We start from the raw sequence: 27,926 nt of genomic DNA, 5'->3' as shown, positions 1-27,926 counted from the left end.
GATGTCTGTAACCTTACGGAGCACATCGCTCACTCTCAGCTCAGTGCAGCGCTGGAGGTTAAATCTCTATGTGTGAGCACAGCCAGAATATGTTTTTGCTTTAACGCCTTGTGTCTCAGAGGGATTTACACCAACTCTCCTGTACACACACACACACACACACACACACACACACACACACACACACACACACATCAAAAAGCATCTGTGTTCTCAGAACTTTTCCTCCATAAAGCATCAATTTTCCACGTTACTGGCTTGTTTTAAGTTTGAACAGACCATTACTGCCAACACATTCACATACAAAAAACAAACGTCCCGCCCTCCTGGAGTTTTACAAACCACCACCTGACACCTGATGGGTTTTTTTTTTTTTTTTTAATGAACAAGAAGTGTGTGTATTTACATGTGACCTCCCTCTCGCTGTCTATGGGATGGTGGCTGTTAGATCGGCGTCGTTGGAGGGAGTGCTGAAGACGTCGCGCAGGAGTGATGAGTAGTTGACGTTTTTCACTGACGGCTCTTCGGCGTCGAACTTCACGTTCAGGTCAAACTGGAGAAAAGACAGAAACACAGAGTTAGAGAAATGTTTCAGCGGCCATCGGCTTCTTTCTTTCAGACATTTTTGTGGAGTTCAGAATATCTGAGCGGACCACTTATGGATTACAGAGAGCAGCTGGAAACCGTGACAGGGAGGAGTAAAGTAAGCACTGTGTCACATGCACACACACACACACACACACACACACACACACACATATACTGTACGCCCTCATTCTCTCTTTGTTGTCATGCCATGGTGTATATCTGTGCTGCTCACCTGTTTCTGCTTAGACTTGGCTGCAGCAGTGCATGCTAAATCAGACTAACGTAGGAAAGATACAAATACAAGCGAGAAGAACTAAGCAGCTACTTCCTTTCTATTTGATCACCTCTAACTCTGTGTGTGTGTGTGTGTGTGTGTGTGTGTGTGTCCTTCCATTCGACCGTTCCCTCTCTCAGACTTGATCCTGTTTTTTTGGCTCTTGCATGCCCTGATGAGTCATCAGAGATTTGGGTAAAACGTGGATTGTTTTTTTTCTCTAATTACGACTGTTTGAAAATCTGCGCACACACTGTGAAGTCTGCATTTCGAATTAAGGAGTTCTGCTCCTTCCTCCTTTCTGCTGCTCTTGTTTCTTATATGTGATTGCTGTTCTTCGATCTTACCTTTACGGTGTCTTCAGGCTTAACTGGAGGACACGGATTCTTTAACCAGTCCAGACCAGCCAGAAAAGCGTGGTAGTCGACGCTGTCCCCATCTGCAAACCTGCAGACAGATCCAAAACAACATCACATGTAATACACTGAAACCATCTCTCACGTGATTTGATAGAAAGAGTTTCATCTGATTCCAACGCAACATTTTTGACTGTTACTCAACAAAATCAGCAAAAAAAAATAAAAAATCGATCTTGAAATGCTGCAGTGGATCTGGTCGTCCCTTGTGTGTGTCTATCACCTGCCAAGCAGATCTCCCAGCAGCTTGTCAGGCAGAGGGAGGTGGACGGCCTTGCAGATGGTCCTCGTCTGTTTGGTGGAGAGACGTCCCGTTCTGGAGACACAAAAACAAGAAAAGCAGAGACAGAGGAATACAGCGTGAGAGTAGGGAACTATCAGCAGAGGATCCAGACATGTGGACAGACATCCGGCTGCCGGCCTGTTTTTAATGGCTTATTTGAATACGTCTCAAAGACAATAAACACACCCTTGAAGCTCTGCTCCAACCAAAAGGAAAACTGAAGTGAATTTAGGACTTTTGCAAATGCATGGGATCATTGTTTGGTTAATCTCCCCTCCTCCTTCATTAACTTTATCTGAATGAACTTTCCTGCTGCTTTCAGCTACTTGAGGCGGACCAGCTCTCAGTTTGATGACCTGCTCGCCGACAGCAGTACCAGGAGTTCTCTGATGGAAACCAAGCACAGGCGCTATGCCTGACTATGACTGTGAACCCCAAATAAACAGATTTTACTGAGTGTGAATTACAATAAAAGGGCATAAAGGAGGCTGGAGGAACTACATCATGATGCTAAATTGTAAGAAGTCTTTGTGGTTCATATTTGTGTGTTAGTAGGTCTGTTTGTGTCCAGAGCAAGGTTTTCAAAATGTTCAATACTTTTATACTTCTTGAACTCATATTTTACAACAATACAAAAAAAAAAGCTGCCCTGAGATGAAGAGAGCCTGTGTAACCTGCAATTTACGGTAATGATAAACAAGAATTTACTCTTTAGTGGGTGCCGAGCCTGACTTTTATTTTTGTTGCCGTGGTTTCCAAACAGGTAAAATATTGTTTGTTTTATAATTCCAATCATATCCAAGTATAAAAATCTGGAATTGTGACAACCCTGGTCCAAGGCCCCATTCTCTCATGCAGAGAGGTTGACGAGCAGTCTGATGCTAACTGAGCGCTAGATAAACCGCATGCTAACCGTCCGTTCATGAAAATTCAAAGACCCGTGGTAAAATTCAAAGACCCGTGGTAAAGGTCTGCAGTATGAAGCATGTATGCATTAAAATGTGGTTTTATTCTTAATAAGAGAAAACAAACAGAGAGTAAGTGTGTGTGTGTGTGTGTGTGTGTGTGTGTGTGTGTGTGTGTGTCCTGTAGCCTGCAGAGCTAAATGCCATTCAGGTCTTTAGGGCCCATCTGGTTCCAATGCTGCAGTCCCACACTGCTGGAACTAATCGCTGCTCAGAGATATGGGGCCACCGGCTGTACGATTGATGTCTTGTTGTGACGCTGTGGCTGTGTGTGTATTTCTGCTGCACCACTGTTTGGTCCTAAGCAAACATCTGTATGTGTGTGTGTGTGTGTGTGTGTGCCTACTTGTGTCGGTCTTGGTGTGCGAACGCTCTGGCCATGGCCGGGAGCTCATCGAAGTGCTTCTTCCTGAGGAAGTCTTGAGCCACAGCGAGCATCAGGCCCACGTCGGCTGCAGGCCTCTCCACGCGCTCCGAGAAGCTTCGGCTCAGAACCAGAACCTCGTGCTCCGATAGACCACAGTCAAGACCTGTCAACAGACTCCTGAGAGAGAGAGAGAGAGAGAGAGAGAGAGGATGACACATACAGTTAGAATCAGAGTAAAACATTTTAAAGGTGCTCACATAATAAATACAATTATACAAGGACGGTGAAATTACAAAAAAAAAAAAAAAAAGTAGAAATAATAAAAATGATGAAATAATGTAAACTTGGATCTATCTTTGATAGATTTTTTTTTGCAGAGGTGCTGTACCTGAACGACTCGTAGGGGATGACGCCGGTGTTGCCGGTGTCGCTGAGAGTCAGGAACTTCCTGATCTCGCTCTGTTTCTCCTCCGGAATCGAACGGAGTTTACTGATGATGTTTCCCACTTCGGCTTTGGGGAACTGGACACAAAATGACCTTTGATCACATTCAGCAGCCACTAAAACTCAACTGGAATCAATACAATGTCCATCATTTCTGGGCGGCCCTTTATCCCCCCTAACTGAAATACATGGAATAATCAACATCCATTTAATCTGCAGGGATTGAGGTTTATAATACAGTAGACTGCATTAGGGTGGTCACAATACAATAATTCAAAACTTCAGTTTAATTAAAGTAAAAATTGAACTGAATTGAGAATTACTTCAATACCATGACAACAAAAATAGAATACCCAGGTAATGTCCCAACATCAGGTTATTTAGCTTCAGAAACCTGCTTCATCTTTGGATACTGAAATCTCAGATTCAGAGAACCGACAAAAAAAACGTGAAAGGTCACAGCGAACAAATATCCCTCCTTCCTTTTCTCTCCCTACCTCATCAGCATGTCGCTCCATGTAGCTGAAGGTGTATTCGTCGGCATCCAGGAGCTGGAAGTTCCAGTTGTTGAGGCAGACGGTGGCACCGACGTACAGATCCTGAGCCGTGAAGATCTCGGACATCTCACTCTTAAACTTCTCCTGACCCGGCTTCTTCACGCGACCACGCTCCAGAAACTTACCACCGAGCCCGCCTGGAGCGCCGACAGCGAGTGAGCAAAGGATTAAAGGACGGCTTTCTCATCGTTAGACTTATCGTTGGATATTGAATTTGGACCCACGCTGTGCAAACCTACCATGACCATGACCTAAAGACAAACTGTTCATCTTAAACGGTCGTAAATGTGTCATACCCTCTCCTCCCCTTGATTTATATTGATGGGAATTTCCCTGAAAAGGCGGCTCCATGCACTCACTGTCATCTGTTTCATCATTTTCTAAAGATTCTGGAGATGGAAACTCTATCTGACGATCTTAATGTTTGCCATGAGAGTCGTAGATTTGTGTATTGTGACTCGAAGGCTCGGCTCCAAACGTTGTTCTGTTTTTTACCTGAGTTCCTCTGCGGACGCTCGAACACGCTGATGGAGTCGTCGCTGAGGTAAAAGGAGATGACGAACACCCGGTCTCTGTCGAGGGGTTCCCTGGTCAACATCTTGGCTCGGAAATTCAGCACATGACTGTCGAGGCCACATCTGAGGGGGGGGGGGGGGCATACACTATTGCACACACATAACTCAAACAACACAGTGTGTAATGTGATTTTGGCTGTGACTACGGGTCGTCCAACCTGTCTTTCGCCATAAATTTTTGGAAATCTTTCTTGGGGGGGTGGAGCAGCAGGCTCTGGCAGGAGACCAGAGAGTCCTCCTCTGAGCCGAAGCCGTTGTACGGGGGCACCTTCCTAGGGGGCTTCGGGGCCAGAGGGGCTTTGTACTGCACCGGGGTGAAGTCCTCTGAGAGGGAGAGAGAGAGAGAGAGAGAGAGAGAGAGAGAGAGAGAGAGAGAGAGAAGACAAAACACTTGAAAGAAGAAAGGAGGAGGGCAGCAGGTAATCCATCCATGCGGGTCTGACCTCTGACTGCTCAGAGTCAGACCGGGCCCTCCATCACGGCCTTCTGTCACTGCAGGGCCTTGTCTGCTTTACTACTGTGACTAATGCAGCCAGACCCAGAACCGAGGGTGGCAGACTGGTCCTGGACCAGCTCTGGTTTCTCCTGCTGGGGAGCCGTGTGCCTCTCGTAGTCCTCCAGCGCTGGAGGGCCGGGGTATCTGATGTCAGTGCTTAACTCTGTTACTGGTTCTAACATCCATCAAGGAGGGAGCGAGACAACCAGAACATCATATCAGCTGCTACAAGCCTCATCAAGTAATAAAAAAAAAAACATAACTCAGAACATTTGAGTTTTATTAACAGTGAAAATAAAAATACTTCACTCTCTGAACAAATGTGTCAACATGTGCACCATTAGTCTCAGTGGTGACAGAAGGAACAACTTCCTGCTGGTGCTTACTGCCCCCAAGTGTTCATTATTATGTACTGCAGACAAGAGCACTGGCTACACGAGCGTCGTCTTTAAAAGGTGAAGTGCCGGTGTGAAGTGTAATCATTTCATAAATTAGCTCTTTTTATAACCAGATCAACATCAAATATGGAGAAAATTTAATGTTTTGTCTGACAACAAAGTTTCATATTATTTTTATATATCTGGGTTTGGATGCACAGATTAGCAACATTTTAATCTTTTAGCTGCTACACAATGTTATAATTTTTCAGGACTAAATTAGTCAGTTTAAACGTTTCTGAGCGGAAATGTCCTGAACGGCTCGTATTGGTTACCTGTGCCGTATCTGAAGCGATAGTATTCTTTGGTGAAGTTGTCACAGTCGGCGATGAGCACTCTGCGGCCCCACACGTTCAGCTCCCGTCCCAGAGCAAGATCACAGTCTTTATAAAACTCGTCCTGGCCCCCTGAAGTCTGCGAGAGAGAGAGAGAGAGAGAGAGAGAGAGAGAGAGAGAGAGAGAGAGAGAGAGAGAGAGAGAGAGGACAAAGACGGGACTCAAGGTCAAACTAGACTTTAGTCAAACAAACATATATAAGCACACTGTCTAAACTGCACAAATTAGTTGTGAAGGTTTTGGAAGAGTCTCTACACACTTATCTACAAAGTGTGGAGGAATTTTTGATGGTCACGTTCCTCTCTTCAGCACCGGTTTTATGAAAAAGACCTTTTCTTCAAGTTTTGGCATCCTCAAAAACTATTTTTTGCTAAAATTACAGAGAATGTATAATTTAAACCATAGTGTATTAAAAAGTATTGAACACTATGACAACTTCACCTGCACCTGTCAAAATGGTATCCAGGTACCAGCAAGCCATACGTATGTGGACATTAGTGTGGACAACAATACACTAAATGTGAGTATTACAAACATCCTACTCTGCATTGTGTTTCGATTTCTGTTTTGAAAAAGGAAGCCGACAAGATTTAGTGAACTTGGCTTCTTCCCATTAAACAACCAGTGCTCCACTGGTGGTGCACGATGTGTGGTGCACGATGTTGCATGTAAGGCCAGAGTCTATCTCAAAGGCTGTGCAGCAGGTTGAGGGCGGGGCTTCGTCTTGGCTGGTACTGAAGTCAGAAAAGCATTTCTTGATGGGTTTGTAGTTTTGAGTCAAGGTGCAGCTGTCTGCTAAAAAAGGAAAGGTCCTCCCGTGGATTGTTTACACCCGTTTATCTGTGACAGATTACTTGATACGAGATGGTGAAATCTCAGATGCAACGCCCCTCAATCTTTCATCTCCTTCGCTGACTTTAGCATATTTTTGTTAGGATAAACAGAACATACTTTGAGGTTGTCCAGCATGAAGCGGTTTCCCTGACTCGTCGAGCAGAACACGTTGAGCACTACGCGGTCCGTCACCTCTCCGGGCTGCTTCATGTGGGTGTGTCCAAGCTGCAGAATACAGTACAACGCATCGGCACATTAAACGTGACATCACACGGAGCTGAACAGTATTATGCATGCAGACATGTATATGCACACATCTGGACAGAGAGATAAAGCAACACAAATTATAGTGAGGAGGGGAGAGCGAGAGAGAGAGAGAGAGAGAGAGAGAGAGAGAGAGAGAGAGAGAGAGAGATCTAACATAGTGTAGAGATAAAGCTGAGAAGTGATGGACGTGTTGGTGGTTTGCAATTGGATGGTTAATTTTGGCCAACCTTTCGGACTGACATTTAATAAAAGGCATCAGAACAAACTAAATTACTGGTCTCACACACACACACACACACACACACCCACACACACACACACGATTGAGTTCTGGCTGTCTTTCAACATGAATTAGGCTTGAGTCAGTAACTGGAGGAGAAAGCCAAAATGCTCTGGGGGGACAGGATGCTGCAGCAGGTCTGTCAGGCTGCATGAGGTCTGGAGGGATGGGGGGGCGGGGGGGGGGGGGTGTTTGGAGGAAAAGGAAAAGTCACTGAACCATACAGAGAGGCAATGCCAGCCATTCAGTATGAAATAACCAGCTCTAACTGTAAGGCTCTGTCATGGTTGTGGAATAGAAAGCACTGCTGTGTTTTAAGTCAAGACGTATGAAATCCATACTGGGTCCTATTTTATATCAATAAACCCACAATCTATTTCTACATGATTATTTATTTTATTTTTTGAGATATATATTTTGAGAGCTCCCCCCCCCCCCGACACACCTTTCGAACGTCTTGTGGTTCCTCACCTTCGGTAGTTTGCTGCGGTGCAGGAAGCTGGGCACAGATCCTCTCCCAGGGATTTTTGAGATAACCTCTCTGATCTCGATGGTGTCATCAGCCAGGTAGTAGTGCAGGACGAGCTCCCGGGGGTCCCCGAACATGTTGCCTGTGTCGTCCCAGAAGCAGAAGAAGCGCAGCACTTTGCGGTCCTGGTCCAAGAACCGCCTCAGCCTGTCGCACCTCTCATACGGTCGAAGAGGATTCATGTTTTTCTCCATCTGGAAATGTTTAAAGATCCCTTCATGTTGATTTACAGAGTTTCAAAATAAAGCGTTTTCTCACAGCTGTCAGTGTTCAAAAAGGCTTGACCTGTCACTTTTCTTAAATTACATATTGTATTTTTGCTCTCTGAAAAATCTCACTATTTAATTGTTACTCTTCAGGGAATCTGCTTTACATTACACAAGTGTGTTAAAACTACTTTAATTAGTGTGACTTCATTATCAACAGTTTGAAAATGAAAGACAGAACGGTAAAAAGAGAAGGAGACATGTACGTAGGTGAGAAAACGTAAAAGAACAAAAGAAACACCGGCTCAGTGTGTTTGTGATGCCCACCTGTTCCCGTAACTTGGTGTAGGGGTCATCAGGTACAGTGATACTGTCATTTACATACACTCCCAGTCTGGTGAGGAAGTCCCTTGTGAAAGGGTCACAGTCGGTCACGGTGAACGTGCGTGAGTACAGCACCATCTGTTGGTTGATGTTGAAATGATAAACGTTGTAGAATTGGTCATCATCCGGGGGAGGCAGGGGGACGCGCTGGCGACGGATAAATATTCCTGTCAAAACACAACAAACAGGCAGCGATGGGAGGAGACAGCTGTTAAACTGCTCACTCAAGTGTTTTGTCCATCAAATGGGGTCACTGCATCATGAAGACAGCTGGAACCTGCATGCAACACTGCACATGACAAAAAACAAAAACACATGAACGACCCTCTGATATCACAGACACCTTGAGGGATGCCGCTGTTCTTGCACTCCGGCTCCACCACCTGTATGGTGTCGTCCTCCAAGTAGAAGTACATTTTACACTTCCTGATCCTGTACGTCTCAGTTTGGGCTTCAGGCACGGATTCCTGGAAGTACGCGTCAAAACTCAGAGCCTGACGGGGGGGGGGGGGGGGGGGAGAAAGGGGGAACAAGAGAGTTCATCAAAACAAGGATTTAAGACATTAAATCAGTGGGATTTAAAGACTTTTTAATGAACTCAGAACAGAAATATGAAAACATTATGGCTCGTAAATTCGTGCCTGAATAGGTAAACACTGTTCGTTGTATTTTTACTTAAAAGAGCTTTTGTTGACAGTGATGTAAATCTGAGAGTGTGGAGAACAAAACACCTGGAGAGGTAAAACAGGTAGGTTAAAAGACAGCACACCTTTTTGTCGAAGGCCACCCATGCTGGTAAATTAGTGCCCTGTCCTTTGGGGTAAACAGAAAAATTTGATTTGATCTTCTGGCCGTTCAACAGCTCTCCTCCGATGCCCGGCTTCTCAAATCCCACCAGCAATGGGAGTCCGTTGGAAACAGCGAAATGTTGAGATTTATGAAAACTTTCTTTACACAGCTGCGACACACAAGGGGAGGATATGTTACACTCTGGCTCTCCTGTACACACTTCTAATTCAAAGTGCATACACAGGAGGAAGGCTTAAGGGTTAGTGATTACTTAAGCATACATTTCTACTTCAATTTCATGAAATAAAAACCTCCTAAGAAAGTGTTTCCATGTTGTGTTAGGCCTAGAAAGACAAGTTACAGTTTATATTTTCAGTCAGTGCTGTTCAGCTCATTAACACTTGAGATAGCTTGGAAAGGGTTTTTCTCCACACTTTAATCCAACACTAAGTAAAAATAAAAACACGGAAAGATTAAATATGTTCCATCATAAATCATAGTCTTGTTGCCTATTCCTAGTCTTGCTGGTGAATGTACAAATATTCTGATCTGTTTGAAGTGCTCATTATACATGAAGACAGCTGAAAGTGTAGCTATGTAACATCTGGATGGTTAACTGATGTGTAATATTTCAGTTTTTCTCCACAGTGATTTGGTCAACGTGGATAAAAACTAAACAGGTAGGCCTATAGACTTAGGTCTTTTGGGGTATTTCACCATCACGTTAGTAGTTCGTCTAAAAAAACTTCACTTCAGTTTTAAGCATTATTTATGGGATAGAAAAAAAAATCCATTATGTTTACGAAGCGCCATATTTATTCTTAAGTACCAGTAGCATACTTTGAATGATGTATATTTAAATACAATTTACAATTTAAATTAGTTTACGCATTTCCCAAGCTCTTATTCTGTGGTATGTGTAGTCTTCTTATAAAAAAACTAATTAATTTGTTTATATACATACAGTACAATTAGCTTTTAGAGGTAAGATGCTACAAAGTTAACCGTCTTGTATATTTCAAACTAAAGCTCAGCCGGTGTTCAAACAGTCCCGTATAAAACTCACTTACCTGTTTGTTGGTTGAATTCCCGGGTAGAAAAGGCAAAGCCATGGCATTAATAGCAAAATAAAGTTTGGTCTTTGTAAAACTCAGCAGTTGTAAAATTCCCAACGGGTCTGTTTTTTGGTTACCATGGAAGCGTCTAGAAGGGGGCGTCGCTTAGCAACGCGACGAAATGTACGAGCAGGCATGGTACACAAAATACAACATTTAAAGAGCATATTGCAGGTTAAAGACAAAATTTAACTAATCATAGAAAAATACGTTAACAATGCTGTTTTTAAAGAAATTCAGACATTAATAACCCACAGGGTCTCCTGGAGACGTTTTAGTACGTTTTCGCACGTCTTTGCCCTTTACTTCCGCATTCGGCTGTGACGTAATGTGTGATGACGTGATGTGATAGAGAGCAGAAACAGGCAGGATCCCTGTGCGCAACTAATGTGTATTATATTCCACGTTGTTTTAATAATCGAGTTAAAATACATTCATGGCTAAATGTAAAACTTATTCATCACAGTATAAAGGATAAAAATACAACATACTAACACGAAAGTGAAAAAAATGTCTTGTGTAGAAACATTTAAGTTTAAATTAAATTGTAAAAAGTATAAGGAAATGCATAATTAAACAATAAGAAACAAGTTCACTGATTTTCTTCTTTTTATTATTAGTTCTTCAAAGGTACATAGACACAGCCTTTAGTACTTTAAGCATCAATTCACTGATGATCATATTCAATAAAAACAGAGATACAGGAGAGTCTGACACAACCCATCGACATGCACCTGAAACTCTACAAATGAAGGCAAAAAATAATCCAGCATCTTTTCCGCATTTTAACCATAGTGGCCATTTATTAGCATGTCTGGAATTGAAAGAAATAAAAAACAGTACTGGGAGTGATGGTCTCCACCCTGCCATGTGAAGGTCAATTTCTCTGCTCGTGTTTGAGTCAACCTAAATGCCCTCAACATGCGAGCAGTAATAGTGCATAATCTTTCGAAAGGTTTCAAACTCAAATTGGTAAACAATAAATACATAACACAACTACAACAATTCAATGGCTTTTTAAAATTCATTTTGCATGATATGTTTTTTATTTGGCCTGCAAAGTGGAGTTTTTCTTTTAAATAGGCCTTTCTGGTTTTATCAATAAATCCCACAGAGGTACAGTTTCACAATAGACATACAGATGTGCAGCTTTAACAGAGACGCATAGCCTGAAGCTATGATCAGAGATTGGTTGTTTGCTATTCAATGTACCTCCAGAAAGAGTTTTGACTGTTTCCCTAAAGCTTTCGTTACATCTCAGAAATGCAGACGCTTCTCATTTGGCAGATCCTAAGAGGCCAGGCCGAGCAGGAATCCTCCGATGAAACCACTCGTAACGACAATGTTTTTCTTCACAAACTCTTGGGTCTGAAACAAACAGTGTGGTTCATTACAACCCGTTACAAATGGACAATAAAAAGACAATTAAAGAAAGAGAGTTGTGCAAATAGTGGTATCTGGTAACGCATCAAAGCTTCAAGAATAAACAATCTACACTTCAGATAAAACGACACAATCTGAAGCATTAAGGCAACGTGTGGATCATCAGTGTGGCAGGATAAAATAAATAAATAAATAAAAAAAGAGAGACCATGAAGCCGTGATTGAGCTTTACATAACATTTAATTGTGTTATGCAAAACTGTTTTCTCCTAAGTTTTTAATTTTCATGTTTGTTTTTAACTCCGCTTGTAAGGTGTCCTTGGGTTTTTTTTTTTAAGGCGCCCATAAATAAAATGTATTATTATTATTATTATAATAACAATCCAAACACATGAACAGGATTCATCCTCGTTGCTTTGTTTGTCTCTATCCTTCTTCTTTTCCTGCGTCTCCCTCTCTCTCTTCCACTTCTCAACAGTCTCAGCAGACGGCTGTTCCTCACGCGTCTCTGCTCCAGGTTTTTTCCTCTTCACCGTCACTTTTACTAAATGTTGCTCAGTGCTCCTGATGGACTAACGCTGGCTCTTTGTAAATAATATAACAGAGAGTGCAGTCTTTTACCTGCTCTTTGTAAAGTGTCTTGTGAGAACATCTTTCATAAATTGGCTCCAAACAAAGATTGAATTCTCACCTTCTCCATGAATGTGTTCAACTCCGGGCCCGCTTGATTGGTGCCCTTCTTCAGCTGCTTCTTTGCTTTGTTGACGTCCTTCTCTACTCTCTTCCAGTCCACCTGGATGTAGCCACTGTTGTTAGCTATCTGGAGGAGAAGTCAGGCAAATGAAACACATGAGGCACACTCACCACACTGGTATCTGCATTTAAATGGAGCTTCTTAAAAAAACAAACGTGTTCTTGTTTGCCTGCTGAATAAAGAGAACATCTTTGCAGCATCATTACCTGTAAGAGCAGCAGACCTCCTCCGACTGATGTCGCAGCAACTTTCCCCACCTTCTGAAACAGATATCCTGCACACCTACAAACAAAGCGTGAAAGTCAATCGAAACGAGTCACACACACACTCAACATATAACGAGGACCAGCGTTATGGTGTTGTGAAGTTGTACTTACATTTGTAATCAAACCTTTCTGTGTCATAAAAAGAACAGAACGGACTTTTCTTTTATTCAGCATCGCTTCCCCAAGCAAACCCCTCTGACAAGCCCCGCCCACCTGACTTGTATGTCCTGATCAGTGTGTGAGCCAGAAAACTGATGAGTCATGTTTTGATTTATTTTTTTTAAATCGGCAAATTCATGGAGAAAATGTTGCAACGATTACAGAGCCGACAGAGAAATCGTGCTGATGCAGCGCTCCCGCCTGGACTCAGGTTTCAAGAAGGCAGACGATGAGTGTGTACAAAACAGGAGCTGACATTTATTCACTTCTTACATGACCATTGTTTTTCCATCTAGTTATAACCTGTGAACAAGCAGCCACTTAATGCATCACCTCACCTGAGTGGATTTCACTGCAGCCATGACTCGTTTCTATCACTTTTGTTTTTGTTTGTATGTGAAATGTAGATGCACCTTTTTAATTAAAGTTTTTACAAACACCTGTTCGAAGTTAAACAGACTAGTTTTATTTCTCAGGAAGCTTTGCTAAAGGCAAGGTCCGTTTACATAGCACACTTTAACAGCAACAAGGCGACTTTAAAACTTCACACACACACACACACACAGACAGGCAGACACACACACGACTTTAAAAGCATCACGACGTAGACGAGTTTCTGCCAGCATGAATTCGAGAAGTGTCTAGCCGCATTCTCCCCGAATCACACCCACTTCACCACATGCCTACCCTCTAGTTGAAATCCTAAATCTAACCAAGTCGTAAAGGGGGTTAAATCTAAGTTCTCCTTTGGTATCTGCTCTGCAGGTTATTGCAGTAGCTTGTGATTAAAAAAAATATGCACCCTAAAGTCAGCAGTATTATCATTTAAAGAGCAGGAAACAAACTACTTGCTTCAACAAATAGGAGTGAAATTATTCTTTATAAATATTATTCATATTTATGCATAATATGCACATTTATGCACATTATGCAAATATTATACCTAAATTTCCTTGAGGGAGTCATCCCAAAAGGATCAATAAAGTTCAGTCTAAGTCTAAGTCTATGCATGTAGACAGCTCCTGAGCACCTGAACGCATCACAATGCATTTCCAATGAGTATTATTTACCATCCACTGACTCCTCCGATGGCTATCTGTGTCGCCACGGAGTATTTCTCTGCCAGAGGTCCAGAGTTTTTCCCAAACAGCTTATTCCACCATCTCTGTTTTTTGGCGTATTCTGTCAGGTCCACCACTTTGTCGTAGATCTCCTCCTCCAGCTCTTTAGCTGAGTGGAGAAAGACAATAAGCGTACAGTAGATACACAACAGGACTATATTAAGAAAGATATAATAATCATTTTAAACCTCCACTGTATGCTAAAGTAGAATCATCACACTGCATTCACGTAATGTTCGAGTATCGGCGAAAGCGAAACAAGTGTTGGCTGTCTTTTATCTTGCACGTTTTATCCATAACTTCCTGTCGAGGTAAAGCGATCTGGATTTAATTTGCTCTTTAAAATTACAATACGTTTGAATAACATGGTCCGTGTCGACATTAAGCATCTAAAAGTTGAAGAACAACCTCGATTCTCCGATGTCCGTGGTGCACCTGAATGCATCATTAGCAGCTAAAGAGACGAGTGGAAAAGTTAGCACTGAAAACTGCGTCAGAACAAACCTGGTTCGGGCGGCAGGAAGACCTATTTTTAAAGACATACATGTCAAAGTAAAACTTCAAAAACACTTCCTGAGTGTAATACGTGCTTAAATCAGTCCGTGTCCCGATCTAGACAGAGATGCAATGACTTTAAAGGCCTGCTTACCCTTGTCGCGGTTCGCCATTTTGAAGTGCTTGTCCTCAGCTGCCTGGACGCTTTTACGTCATTTACGTAATTTTGACGTTCAAAGTAAAAGACAAACCCAGACAGACACCAGGGCCGGATCCGTCTGTGCAGGAGCGAGTCTGTGGTCTGCTGGGGACCCTTGGCAAAGGTTCATCTTTCTTTTCCCCCCCAGAGAGATAACTGCTCTTTAGTTTCTTTAATTGGCACATTGTGGTTTTCACAGGCACAACCTGAGGGCAATGCTGTGGTTTCAAAGTGTGTCGGCTTGTGGACCCTATGGACTGGGGCCACAAGTCCCTAAACCTTCAGAAAGTACATAACCGTGAGTAGGGTCATTTTTCGGGGGAGATTATTTATCCAGAACGACATATTTACCCAGGTAAATCTGGTGGAAACGCACATAGTTCCTCTAAAAGACCATAGTTCTGGGGTATAGTTCCCCCGGTTGAAAAGGGGCTAAACAGTTGCCTGTTGACAGAATAGCTTTTCTGCGTCTATGGGATAATTTCTGCAATAACACTTAAAAGTAATCTCAAATTTGTACGAACTGCAATATCGTGAATAATTACTCGTGGAAAACTGCCCTGTTAGAGTCAAAAGTCAAGACATATTTAAAGTTGAAACATTTGCTAAGAATGAATATGTGAATCTATGGATACTCTGTTTTAAAAATAAATGATTCTCTACATTTCTTTGTCTGGAGTTTGTTCCCAGTCATGAAGAAAATGTGTCACAGTGGCTCACTCAAAATAAGTGGGACATTAAGCATAAAAACATGTGAAAAATAAATCAAAACTCTGAATCAACAGCGATTAGTTTTTTAATTATTTCAAACAAAATACACATTTGGAGTTAGTCTACTTAGTGGTTGTGTTCAATGATCTGCAATCAGATCTTACATGTCCATGGAGCAGCTTCTGGTGTGCGGACTTATCACTTTTTCTAAGTTTGGATGGTTTTTTTTGTCCAGTACCCTGTACTTAAACTTTCCCTGATTTTTATTTTTATTTGGACATTTTTATACTTTTTTTGTCCACTTTAAATGGAATAATGTGTCTTCGGCATATGTGTGCAAATATTATTACGAGTGTTATTAAAACTACATGTAATTTAAAAAACAAAAACAAGGGAATATATTTAAAAAATCTATCTATCTATCTATCTATCTATCTATCTATCTATCTATCTATCTATCTATCTATCTATATTTGTGCAACGTTGCAACAAACCTGTATTGACAGCCGCCCCCAATAGAGATGTATGACAACCACTTCAACCAATCAGCTAACCAATCAGCCAATCAGTAACAAGGCAGTTACGTAATCACAATAGGTTATGACCAACCAATCACGTGAGCGCAGGCGGGTCTTGTGAGGCCGTTCGGCGTGTGAGTGCGTGCGCGTGTTCGTCCGCGTGTTCGGAGATAGTCACGTGGGCACGAATGCCTGCAGCTGATTGGTTCAAACAATCGGAGGGCGTGTCCACGGTGGCGGCGTGCGTTTTAGCCTGCCTGTGTGACACAATTACAACAACTTTGAGCCGATGGTTGGGGGGGGAAGTTTTGCGATATTATCAAGTGACACTCCCTCCAAAAAAACTCAACATCCCATCAACTCCATGCACACATTCACACCGGAGCACGCGCTTTTGTTTTCATGCACGATGAGGCGCGTGGAAGGTAACTTGAATGGATCATTTCCTTGAGGATTTGGCAAGAATTACGATACGCCCCATGTTCTAGTCCTGGAGGGCTGAGCTGTTCCGTTTTTTTTTTTTCTTTGCATTGCATCGTGCTCGGAGTTCGCCCGGTTCCGTCGATCGCCCCCCGGTTCGTTCCAATGAAATCGTGCGGAGTGTCGCTCCCGGTGTCCGGCGCCGCCGCTGCCCGGAGCCTCGGCGCTGCTGCTGCTGGTAGTGACGAGGAGAAAATGGCGTCGGGAGCAGCGACTGAAATCGAAGAGGACTTTCCGAAGCTAACAGCGCAGGAAAAAGACAACCTGGTCCCAATTGACAGGTTAGATAACATGTTTGTTTTGCTCAGCAGTCTCACCTGCTTTTTTTCTCTCCGGTCTAATTTTCTTCTGAGAGTTTTAAAAACCTCCCTCCACAACAACGCATAAGTAACACGGAACCGCCTGCGTGTTGTCTGTCCTCTACTTGCAGCTCACTGTTTGGATTTCACAGGCTTCAAGAAGATGGCGCCAGAACGAAGGCCTTGCTGTTAAAGGTATGTCACAGCAGCCTCTCTGTTGGGGTTAAAAAATCTCACCTGTTAAGTGCATATACATGAACCACCTGAAATCTGCACGAGCGTCTCATTTCCCCCAACTTTGAACCAGCTGCAGAAGGAGCTATCGGCGTAGAGATGTGGTGAATATTACAAGCAAAACGTTTGCACTTCCATGCAGAATACAAAAAAAGCAGTATATTGGTCAGTGGATTTTATGCCATGTGCAAAAAAAATATACAGAAAGATCCGCAGCAGCGTGCACAAAAAGTGTCCAACCTCCCCGTGCGAGGATCAGCGGTGTTATGGAGAGAATTGTTACCGTGCTATGTGATGCCTCTGTGCCATCGGTTGAATCCGTTTGAAGCGAGAAAGAGAATAAATAACTGAACAAAGAGAGTCGACGTGAATATAATGGCACTAAAAAGAGAGACAGGAAGGTGTGTTTTATTTCTCAGTTGAATGTAGTCAAGCTGAAGGGGGGGCACTGAGGTTACCTCATAAACCTCAACATGTAGCTGCACAGCTTCTACATGTGACTAGCTAAAGTATGATAACAAATCTGCACAAGTGGTAGTATATACACCCTTAACGATTATCTAAAACTTTTTCAGACATGTCGGTGTGTATATTGCTGATCTCATCCTCAACTACAGGCTGCTAGAGTTTGGGTTGTGCGTCAGCTCAATCCGTTAGCATGTTAGCATGCTAGTGGCTAGCTAGCTTAGTTTTCTGTCCCCTCCACACTCGCACACCAAAGTGAAACAGAGCCACATAAAAGACCTCATGAAGGGGGGACAACACACTTTAAATTAGTTCTTACAGTTGCAAAGTAATTGTTGTTTTGATTCGGATCAAGATGGCAGGGGTGGGAATAAAAATAATCTTAGCAGCGAGGGTTTTACTAGCTTATTAGCATTAGCTGCTAAGCTAATCTCCATCTGAAAGGCTCATATCACGAAACGTTAGTCCTGTAAATGGGACGATGAGTGCCGGTGTTATGCCGAGAAATGCATCCCCTGCAAAGAGTTGCATGCACCTCGCGGAAGTGTTAAAAACGCTGTAAATCTGATGCTTGTGGGCAGATCTGTGATGACCAAGTCTGTGAAGTTTATACATGAAGTGTCCTCATTATTCTGCAGGCTCGATAGAAGATCATCAGCATGTGTAAACATTACGTGCAAACAGCAGTGTTTTAAAGGCTGCGTAGAAATCATGTCTGCCATATTTTGCATTGTCCTGCGAGGTGCATGCAGTTCTTGGCAGAGATGCATTTGTGAAAAGCATGCTTGCAGAGTTGCATGCATCTTGCAGGACAATGCGACATCACAGATGAAATGTTCTATGTTTCAGAACTTCCTCAAACACTCTTTGCAGGTCATAATTACACAGCGAGTCTGAAGAACAATAAGGACTCTTATTGAATATTCTGTGTGCACACAAGACACTTCCTCCATCACAGATCTGCCCCCAGAAAGACACCGCCGTGTTAAAAGTGTTAAAAGTAATACAAAGACTGTCAATAGTATTGCACTTTAATTGTCATGGCTTCCGACTAACACAGAGTTGACAGACTAATCACATCTGCATGGCTGCATTGTGCTCTATAGAGAGTCATTTGTCTATCTGGAGTTTATACCATGACATGTTCAATATATGAGCAAACAGCTGTTTAATATGTAAAACTCTAAGGCTGCGTTCACACCACAGCCAAAGATGACCTGGCTGTTTGCTCCTGTGTGACTCAGATCGGACTTCTGTATGATGGTGTGAAGAACATAAGTCACACCGCAGCCGACTTCTTGAAATCAGACGCGGGCCTCTTTCATAGATGGAGCTCATATTTAAAAAAAAAAAGATTGAGAACAGCTGAGCGAGAAAAAAAAAAATCCAAACCTGAGCATTAAAGCTTGCAGTGTGAACACAGTCTAAGACACCAACACTGGGATTATCATAATACTTTTGTTCCCCGCCTCAGGTGTCCCTGCTTTTCAATTAAACTCAGTGTTCTTCGTTGTCGTTGGGTAGCATGTGTCTCACTATGATTACGTGTTCGCTGCTCCTCTGTGCAGGCCGTGAGCTGCTACAACGCCCTCGTCCTGAAAGCCGAGGGCAAAGTGGACCCTGACATTTTCTGCCAGCTGGGACACTTCAACCTCCTGCTGGAGGACTATCCAAAAGGTGAGCGTCTCCACGTGTACGTCAAGGCCAGGTGGAAATGTCACAAAGAACGTCCTCTGTTATTACACGGCAATAGTCATCAAATTCCAAGCCCCGGTTACCCAGAAGGCACTTTTATCAGAGAAGGGACAGTGTCAACCTGACCTCAAAAAACCTGTAACGTCACTGTCAATCACCTGCGTTAACCACGACGGAGTGAAGTTAATAACAACAGTTAGAAACCTTTCTGTTTTTCTGCCTTTATTGGAGAGACAGGGCAGTGGAGAGAGAGAGAGTCAGAGAGAGATGATGTGCAGGATTCGAACCTGAGCCGCGCGCTTGGAGGACTGCAGCCTCCGCACTCGAGACACATTTTGTTCAGATTCGACGCCACGATTTCTTTGTCCTCTAAGATGTTTGTACGATGAGACTGATTCACTGTGGAGGTGGAATGCAGGCAGTGATTAAAAAGAGGAGCGGGGGGGGGGGGGTTACCCCCAACGTGCACCGTCTTCAGAGGTAGTAACAGAGACGAGGTGGTTTCAGCAGAGTGTGTGTGTGTTCAGTGTGTATGTGGAGCTCCCGCTGTGTCGTGCTTGCACAACGCCAAAACGCGATGTGAATTCCCAGACTGGGACAAGAGTATTACACAATCACAGAATCAGTATTAATGTACAAAGATGTGATTGGGGGGGTGGGTCAGATGATCCGTATCCTGCGGACCTGTTTGCAGGTCATCAACACAAATTCTGTCCCGATTTAAAGAAACGAGTTGATTTGATCGTTTTTACCTCGTATTGATTTTCTCCTTGGTAAAACATTTTCTCCTTCTCGTCCGTCCTTCCTTGACTTACTGTGAGATTTCAAGCTGTGTCAATAAGTAGTTTCTCACGAGGACTCTTTCCGTGTGTGCACTTATTTTCTGTAAAAAAAAAAAAAAAAAAAAAATCCTGTTGACAAAGGATCATTCTCATTCAACCTTTTGTGCTCATCTTTAAAACATTCCCGCTGTGAAGTGTTCGAGTGCAGCTCAGATGTTAAATCTGAATTGTTTAACTTTTTTTCTCTCTCTCTCTCTTTTTCTCTCTCAGCATTATCTGCATACCAGAGGTACTTCAGTTTACAGTCGGACTACTGGAAGGTGAGTCCTGATTCGTTGCCTTCATCACCTGTTACACATGCTCTTCTTTCAAACACGCCGCGGCGAACTATCTGTGATGTCGAACGGACGTCAGCACGTCGGGTTTTTCTTTCTTCTGGAACTGTCAAAAAGCGTCTGATATCACCATGGCAACAGCAGGCGTGCCTTGGTGACATGTTCTGTCTTGTTAAGATGTGAAGTCGTGCAGAAAGTGACCTCGCAGGACGTCGTCAGGTTGTTAGGGAAAGCGGCGAGGACGTTAAGAGTAGTCTCCATCAGGTTGGCGTTCCAGCTCACTGATACTCTGGCTTCTCTTCGCTCGGACGCCACTTTGCTTTTTCTTCTGCTCGGGAAGTTTCTGTTAATGAACCAATCACACGGCGTGACTGACGACCATTAATCAGCTGCCTGAAGCCTTCTCTCTCTCTCGCAGCGTGCTCGTCTTATCCAGTAAAGGATAACACGTGCTTCTGTGATCTTCTGAACCCGTCCAGTCGGACCTGTGCGTCCAGCTGTGAGTCGTGTCGTGGGTAGACGGAGGTCGCTCGTGTTGCTGTAGTATTTCACGTTGTGACTCCTCTCGAAAAACTCGACTTCCTGCTCGAGTTCTGGTTCAATGAGCTCTTCTTTCAGGTTTGCTGCTGTTGCCTAAAATTTCTTATTTGTGCTTGTTTTTATTTTTTATTTTTCATTCATCATGTAGTCCGGGTTCTACTGCCACCTATGTGCTTTATTTGGAACTGCACCACAGGTGATGTGTCACTCAACAGTACCGTCCCAGCATCGATTCCTGTATCGCCACGCACGTTTTAAGGTTCTGTGCCTTCGAGAGGCGATACGGCACAGCTACATGTGGATCACAGAAGCAGCTGTCGTCCGAGCAGTCACCACGTCCTCGGCTGTGACCGGCAGAGTCAGACAGCTGCGTCCACAGCCTGCAGCGCCAGAGCGCCACTGACTAACACGTGTTTAATGTCGCCTGTCACGTCGTCTCCTCTCTGCCTTCGATGCCCTGTTACTGTTATTTAATGGACGGCACCCGTCCACTGTGTGGTGGTTCAGGGTCAGGCTTGCTGTGGGAAATCCAACCGTGTTTACTTAGAGATGAAACGGAAGGAAAGGTCGACCAACCGAGACGCTTTTCTGATCGATCGATCGGCAGGAGAGGGGATTGTAAACGACAGACAGCTGTCCTGATTTTGGCGTTTAACGGCTGAAGCGTCGCGGGTGATCAGGAAGTAAATAATGTGTCGTGTGATAAACTGATGAGAGCGCGTGTCAGGACGTTGAACCCGGTCTGTGTCCTGCAGAAAGATGACGACGCCCACTTCCCTTCGCCTGATCGTCTACTTCCTGCCCCGACATGTAGCGCATCATAACGTAGCTTACGTCCTGGTCTTGATGCAGAACGTGAGCTGCGGGAGGATCGGTGTCCCTCGTTTAAATGATGTTAACGTGGCGTCACGATATCAGCGAGACTCGACCCGCTGAACGTGCGTTTCCGTTCACCTCTCTGGATGTGACCCGGCCTGTCACGACACCAGAGGTCCACACGCCACAGAAGTCCTCGGCGCCGCATATTCGGTTGCTGCACGCTGTCTCAAGTTCACGATGCGTTTGTTTGTCCAGCGTTTCGTTCATGCTCACAGTCTGGATGTAAATTGTCCAATCGGCCGTGATGTGATGGCGTCCTCGCTCGCCCTCCTCTCTCTCTCTCTCTCTCTCTCTCTCTGCCTGAGGATGAGGAGGTGCGTTTGTTCGGAGGGTCTATTTTATAAAAAAAGGTGTTGAGAGCTGGACGCTGATGAGATGTGACAGCTCTGTGCTCTTCAGGATTAAACGTCTCCGCGGTGGACTGAGGGCGTCCTGACCTCTGGACAGCAGAGGTCACGATGTAGTCTGCGTCCTGCAGATAGTGGACTTTCAGACCGGGGGGGAGTGATGACTCATCCTTATGATGTCATGGCAGGTTGATGATGTCTTTGATCCTCCTCCTCACTCTTTCCCTTGATGAACATGTTCAGCTTTCAGGATGATTAAACTTCTTTTCCGACCCTGTTTCTCCGCAGAATGCCGCCTTTTTATACGGCCTCGGGATGGTTTACTTCCATTACAACGCATTTCAGTGGTAAGTCATTTATTTATTTATTTTTTTACAGAACGATCTGGTTCCACAAAGCTTCAGATGTTCACCCTTCATATGAACGTTGACATCTTTATAAGTTCAGATTACCGACCGTTGAAGCTGCTGCTTTAAAGCGTTCACACAGATTTGTTTGAAGGTGATGAGCTCGTGCTGATCGATCGATCGGTCGTTACTCGTTTGGTGCAGGTGACAGACTCTGTGTCATGTTGCAGAGTAAAGTGGAATAAGATGCAGGAAGGATGTCTCCTTTCTTTTCCTCGCCGCTGAGGTTGGGCGCAGGATCACTTCGCTGAAGGGGTTGTGGGGGAGCTCGGTCTGCTCGCCGCCTGCCGAGCGTCTCGTGTTCAGGTGATTCTCTGGCGTGGAAGCGTCAGGCGGTGGTTGAAGAGCGGCGAAGGATGCAGAGCGTCACAGACGGCTGCTCGTGTCACGATCTCCTCCAGTCTGCTGCGCACCGAGAAGCTGCAACAACCAATCAGTCAAACCGATTTATGAAAGTGTCAGCAACCAATTAGAGCCCTGCGTTTCCCGTGGAGCTGTTGACGTCATGCACGGACATCAGAGCGGAGGGTTGTGTGGTTTCGTTCAGGCTGTGTTTAAACGTGTTGTGTAAATATTTTAGAACAGCTCGGGTCGTGTATGAATGATGACGTGTTTCCATGATGCAGACGGCGTGTTTGTGAGATACAGACAAACAAACACGGAGAGGCTGAGCCGCTGCAGGCTGCAAACGCACGCCGCTCGCTTCTAAACGAGACGTCAGAACACACACACACACATATATACACACACACACACACACACACACACACACACACACACACACAGAGGGTGTGGAGGGTCGCTGGGTTCAGGCCTGATCCTGGGGATTAGAGTATGGAAGTTGGTCCGGAAGCTGGAGTGTTGCCAGGTCACTTCCCGAGCCGAGATGCCCTTGAGCAAGGCGCCCAACCCTGAAACAGCTCTGGCGTGTGTAACAACCCGTCTCATTCTGTGTGTGTGTGTGTGTGTGTGTGTGTGTGTGTGTGTGTGTGTGTGTGTGTGTGTGTGTGTGTGTGTGTGTGTGTGTGTGTGTGTGTGTGTGTGTGTGTGTGTGTGTGTGTGTGTGTGTGTGTGTGTGTGTGTGTGTGTGTGTGTGTGTGTGTGTGTAGCAGTGGCTCATGAAGTGTGACGCAGACAAAAACTGGACGCACCGTCACACGTCTGCTCCTTCTGATTGGCGTCCTGCGTTTAAGGAACGTGGCGTTTTACACGCACGGCCGCGCTCTTCCCATGGAGGTGGGATAAATAAGAACAGATCTGAAACACACCGGGAATGTTTCATGGAATAAAAAACTCTATTTAGCATCTTCATCCAGAGGAACACGTTTCATGAATATTCAGTTTGTTAATGAAGCTGTATTGCTGACCTTGATGCCCGGCCAAGTTTCTGTCTGGGAACGGGAATGAATGAGGGAGGGGGGGGCGGGCGGGGGGGCAAGAGAGAGGGGGGGGGGGCATGTTGGACTCTCGAGCAGGGATTACGTCACCCTGAGCTCAAGACCCACGAAGGAATGCTGAGCTGTCAAAGCAGAGAGCGACTCGAGTCGGCCTCGATTTAGAAAAAGCAACATTTGTTTTGTTGTCATGGAAACGGAGGAAAACAGAAGGTTCAAAGGATTATGCAAAGACTGACGGTGCGAGGAAGGCTGCGTCTCCCTTTAATCAGACGGGTTTAGACGGCGTGCAGCTTTTGATCGTCTAATAACAACAGAAGACTTTTCTTCATGTGGTTTTGAAGTCGTAGGTTTTCTTCCTGGCGTCGAGAAAAGTTTACAACTTTCTGCAAAGAAAAATCAAATCTCAGTTTGTGTTTTCTTCTCTCAGTCCGTGTGGGGCTGAAAAAGAGCAGCTGTTTCTTCTGATGCACTTTTACTGAATCGAGTTTGTTGTTGTTGTTGTTGTTTTTTTCCGCTCATCGTCTTACGCCGTGTGTCGCTCTCCAAGTTATTCAGTGTGGATTCAGCCGGCGAGCGAGGGCAGGGTGAGCACAGAGGGGAGAGAGAGGGATGAGATAAACGAGGAGGAAGAGGTAGAGAGACGGGGAGGAGGAGGGAACAGGGGCATTGAGTTCATCGTGTGTGTGTGTGTGTGTGTGTGTGTGTGTGTGTGGAGCTCAGAGCTCGGGCTGTTTGGAGCAGACGAGGGGTTTCGTGCTGACACGCCGCTGCCTTTTGTTGTGATAGCGACACAGCGAGCGGGTTCATTTGGAGACGAGCATTTGTTCCTGGGTTTTTTTCCCCCGGATGTGATCCGGTCTCTCTGCGGACTCCGGCGTGTTTTGAGTCGACGATCGTTATCGCTGGAATCATGGCGGCCGCTTCTTTCAGCTCGCGTACCAGCCGCTCCGCCTCTGAAGACTCAGCTCGCCAGATAATCACGAGAAATGTTGTAAAAGTCGGCCGTTAGTTAAAACCAGTTAATCCGTGGATGAGACGTTCTATGACGCTCTTTGGGTCTGTGTCCACCGAGCGCGTGCGGCGTCGACACACAGCCAGTGGTCGTGTAGATCGCTCTGGTTTTCGCTCCGTGTCCGAAAAAAAGAAAGTTTTGATATTTGACCAGAAGAGAAAGACGATTAAAAAAAAACCCACTTTGAACGTCTTACAGCGAGTTTCATGAACAACAAAAGATCAAGATGAAGAGAATCCCTGATATGACTCACTTTAGAAAAGGTCGTGAGGAATGATGCACAGGAAGGATCTCTCCTTCGCGTTACTGTTGTATACGCTGCCTCACCGCTGAGGTCGCAGCGGGCCGTGCACGAACGAGGACGGCAGTGGTTGTGAAGGACGACACAGTCCGATGGCGTCGGGTTGGTCGTGGTCCCAGTTTGTAGAGGAGCAGCAGGTGGTCGTTGGGGAACATGATGTCAGATCTTCCAGTTAAAACTTTTAAGTTCTTGAAACCCGTAAAAAAAGACCTCGGGATGTGAGGCGGTGAAGTCATCGTTCAGCGATATGCCAAGCTAACGTTGGCACCAATTAAAAATTAAAAAAAAGTGACCAAAAGGTTTGAAACCACATCTTTGACATTGTGATTTCCAGGTTTTTTTTCATTGATTTGAAAGGAGCAGGTCGTCTCTCGTTAAGGTCAGCCGGGCCTCGCCTCCCTCTTTTGCATATTGAGACTCGCCCGACCGTCCAAACAGAATTAAAATAACGAAAACTAATTTCAATACCAGCCGTGAATGCAAAGATCACAAATGATTTATCCAGACTCGGGTCACGATTTGAAACGGGGCCTTAAAAGGACTCGTTATTTTAACGATGTTTCAGTAACATTAGATTAGAACCAACCTGAGATTAAAGAAGCAGATCTGTAGAAACACTATTGCAGTTTGTTGTACTGTAATGAGCGTAAAAAAAGATGTGACGCTTTCTGAAAGCACCACAAGGATGCGTTTTTGTTTGGTTGTTAGTTTTGGGCAGTTTCTGCCTTTAAATGAAAAAGACAGAAAAACGCCGGGAGGATGACGTGCAAAGTCCCGTTTTCACAAAGCAGTCCGGTACGGATCAATACAGTTTGCTTCGACTAAGCCTGGTCCTGTTTGCGTTTCCACAGCCACCCGTGCCCTATTTGGTAGGCGGCGTGTAAGCTGGATAACGATAACTACGTAAATAGCGTCATATGCTAGCAGCTAATCGCTAACAGCTAAGCGCTAACAGCTAAGCGCTAACAGCTAAGCGCTAACAGCTAAGCGCTAACAGCTAAGCGCTAACAGCTAAGCGCTAACAGCTAAGCGCTAACAGCTAAGCGCTAACAGCTAAGCGCTAACAGCTAAGCGCTAACAGCTAAGCGCTAACAGCTAAGCGCTAACAGCTAAGCGCTAACAGCTAAGCGCTAACAGCTAAGCGCTAACAGCTAAGCGCTAACTAATGAATTCAACAAAAGAGAAAAACGCTACACAAACAAAAAAAAATGGTTTCCTGGGAGTAGTCTATGAAAACGTTGCTCAAGAGTCCCGTTTCCACAAAAAGGTCAAAAGAACTAAAGGTTCAGGGACTCCAGTGGTTCCACCGCAGCCTGAAGTCCCGGGAAGATTATGCTAATTAAGTTCAGTGTGTCAATAGAAAAGAAGGACGTCTCTGCTCATTTTATGAAACCCCCGAAGAAGAAGATGAATGATATTAACCCCTGCAGTGACTCTTTAAGTGAAGTCTATTTTCAGATTTTTGATTGTGAATACACAAGATTTGTGTCGGGATCATTTTAAAATGAGCGAGGTGACTTCACATTTTGCAGCTTTTGCCTGATGAGATATATTTTGTCTTTGCGTTTTTCTTCCAGGGCGATCAAGGCGTTCCAGGAGGTGCTTTACATCGACCCCGGTTTCTCAAGATCGAAAGAGATCCACCTGAGACTGGGCCTCATGTTCAAAGTCAACACAGACTACGAGTCGAGTTTAAAGGTAACTCTCTGACGCTTCTGTCGGTTCAGGGTGGACCGGGTCGGTCCTCCCTCGTCCTAGTCCTCAGGTCTGCTCTCACACCTGTGAGCCTGCGTGTGATGAGGGGCTTCGTGATGGGAGCCTGTCGTTGTCTGACGCTCCCTCAGTGGGGAAGACGGATACCTGACCCTGAGCCTCGTGCTGCTCCAGACGTCCTGTCACAGGAGGCTTGAGGATGTGTTTGAATGCATTAGTGTGCTGCAGAGCTGCTTTACATTAACTGCGTTAGAGATGCACCGATACGAGTACTGATAAAAGACAGACAGGCACTCTCAAGCAGGCACACATAGGTACTTTACCTCGGATGGAGAACAGCAACAAATCTTGGCTCCAAAACACTTAGAAGACGACGATCTTACCAGCATCCTGACGATACTGGTATCAGTATCAGGACATCTCTAAACTGCATACTTATGTTAATTGACTTATTTTGAAGGAGTACGCTGTTGTTAGAATTCAGTGTAACTGTTGGATCGGCCGCTCTGACGCCGGCCGTGCACGACAGTTTGTGCAGGCGAGGACGTGCCGTCACATCTACGTCTTCTTCGTCTGCTGCTGGAGTCTGCAGCTCAGTGTGCTGCACGTGCTGCACGTCCTCTCTCTCCGTCTCAGCTTCACCCCTCCCTTTTTAATCCTGGCTCTTTGCCAGGATATCACACACACACACACACCGCCCCAGTTGTCTTCAGGGAGGGGCTTTTAAACATCTGAAGGAGCAGCAGAGCTTGAATAAAGGTAGGAGAAAGGGGAGAAGGGGAAAGGCCTTTTAGAGCATGATGATGATGATGATTGTGGGAAGGAAGAGGATGCAGAGGGTATTGTGAAGGATGCAGGTTTCAGGGAGCTTCCTCTTGAATCCCCTCAGAGCACAGCGGATAGAGGAAGAGAGTCAGAGGCAGCGAGTGATGAAGAAACAGTTTCCTAACTAGGCTGCAGCTCAGTTTGCAAATATCAACAGGGATATTTTTAATTTAGTCGGGATGTGAAGTGTGTCACGAGGCACGCAAGGGACAAAATGAATTGTGCGTGTGTGTGTGGGGGGGGGGGGGGGGGGGGTGATGACGTTGAAATCCTGCGACTGGTTTGATCTTTGCGTCGTTAACGAAGCTGCTTCTTCTCTCCTCCGCTCGTCAGGACGTTTTTGAACCCGTCCAGTTACGCCACGTCGAGACGTCCCCGTCATCTTGGGCGGGTTTTTACGTGTCGCGTCTTCTCCTCCCCTCCGTCCCTCCCCGACCAAAAAGAGAAAAGTTCTGTGTACGGTTTCTC

The 27,926-nt window shown here is 44.8% G+C and overlaps 3 protein-coding genes across 4 annotated transcripts in view; 1 reads left to right on the top strand and 2 right to left on the bottom strand.

The window, feature by feature from the left end:
- Positions 1–361: 361 nt before the first annotated feature.
- Positions 362–10,242, bottom strand: efhc2 (EF-hand domain (C-terminal) containing 2). Its single transcript, XM_079357574.1, has 15 exons — positions 10,098–10,242; positions 9,008–9,196; positions 8,582–8,732; positions 8,182–8,405; positions 7,591–7,842; positions 6,690–6,797; positions 5,678–5,816; positions 4,628–4,793; positions 4,390–4,532; positions 3,835–4,031; positions 3,282–3,415; positions 2,873–3,070; positions 1,502–1,594; positions 1,210–1,309; positions 362–553 (listed from the first exon to the last, which is right to left on the bottom strand). The coding sequence occupies exons 1-15, from the start codon at positions 10,137–10,139 to the stop codon at positions 428–430; spliced, it is 2,262 nt and encodes a 753-aa protein (XP_079213700.1). The 5' UTR covers positions 10,140–10,242; the 3' UTR covers positions 362–427.
- A 496-nt stretch (positions 10,243–10,738) lies between these two features.
- fundc1 (FUN14 domain containing 1) lies at positions 10,739–14,581 on the bottom strand. 2 transcript variants are annotated; one of them, XM_079357488.1, is made up of 5 exons: positions 14,474–14,581; positions 13,774–13,933; positions 12,485–12,560; positions 12,216–12,344; positions 10,739–11,510 (listed from the first exon to the last, which is right to left on the bottom strand). In XM_079357488.1, exons 1-5 carry the CDS (start codon positions 14,490–14,492, stop codon positions 11,433–11,435), a joined length of 462 nt encoding a protein of 153 aa, XP_079213614.1. In that variant the 5' UTR covers positions 14,493–14,581; the 3' UTR covers positions 10,739–11,432. The 2 variants fall into 2 exon arrangements, with proteins under 2 accessions (XP_079213614.1, XP_079213613.1); XM_079357487.1 differs by lacking the exon at positions 14,474–14,581 and adding an exon at positions 14,233–14,439.
- Positions 14,582–15,865: 1,284 nt separating this feature from the next.
- The window catches only part of kdm6a (lysine (K)-specific demethylase 6A), a 19,748-nt gene continuing 7,687 nt past the window's right edge, over positions 15,866–27,926 (top strand). Inside the window, 6 exon segments of the mRNA XM_079357957.1 lie at positions 15,866–16,508; positions 16,658–16,721; positions 18,794–18,902; positions 19,973–20,022; positions 22,092–22,150; positions 26,498–26,618. Of these exon segments, the coding sequence (XP_079214083.1) occupies positions 16,333–16,508; positions 16,658–16,721; positions 18,794–18,902; positions 19,973–20,022; positions 22,092–22,150; positions 26,498–26,618 (579 nt within the window). The 5' untranslated portion in view covers positions 15,866–16,332.

The sequence above is a fragment of the Symphodus melops genome (genome assembly GCF_947650265.1).
Source record: "Symphodus melops genome assembly, chromosome: 12".
Classification (NCBI taxonomy): Eukaryota; Metazoa; Chordata; class Actinopteri; order Labriformes; family Labridae; genus Symphodus; species Symphodus melops.
This window is presented reverse-complemented; position numbering and strand designations above follow the sequence as displayed.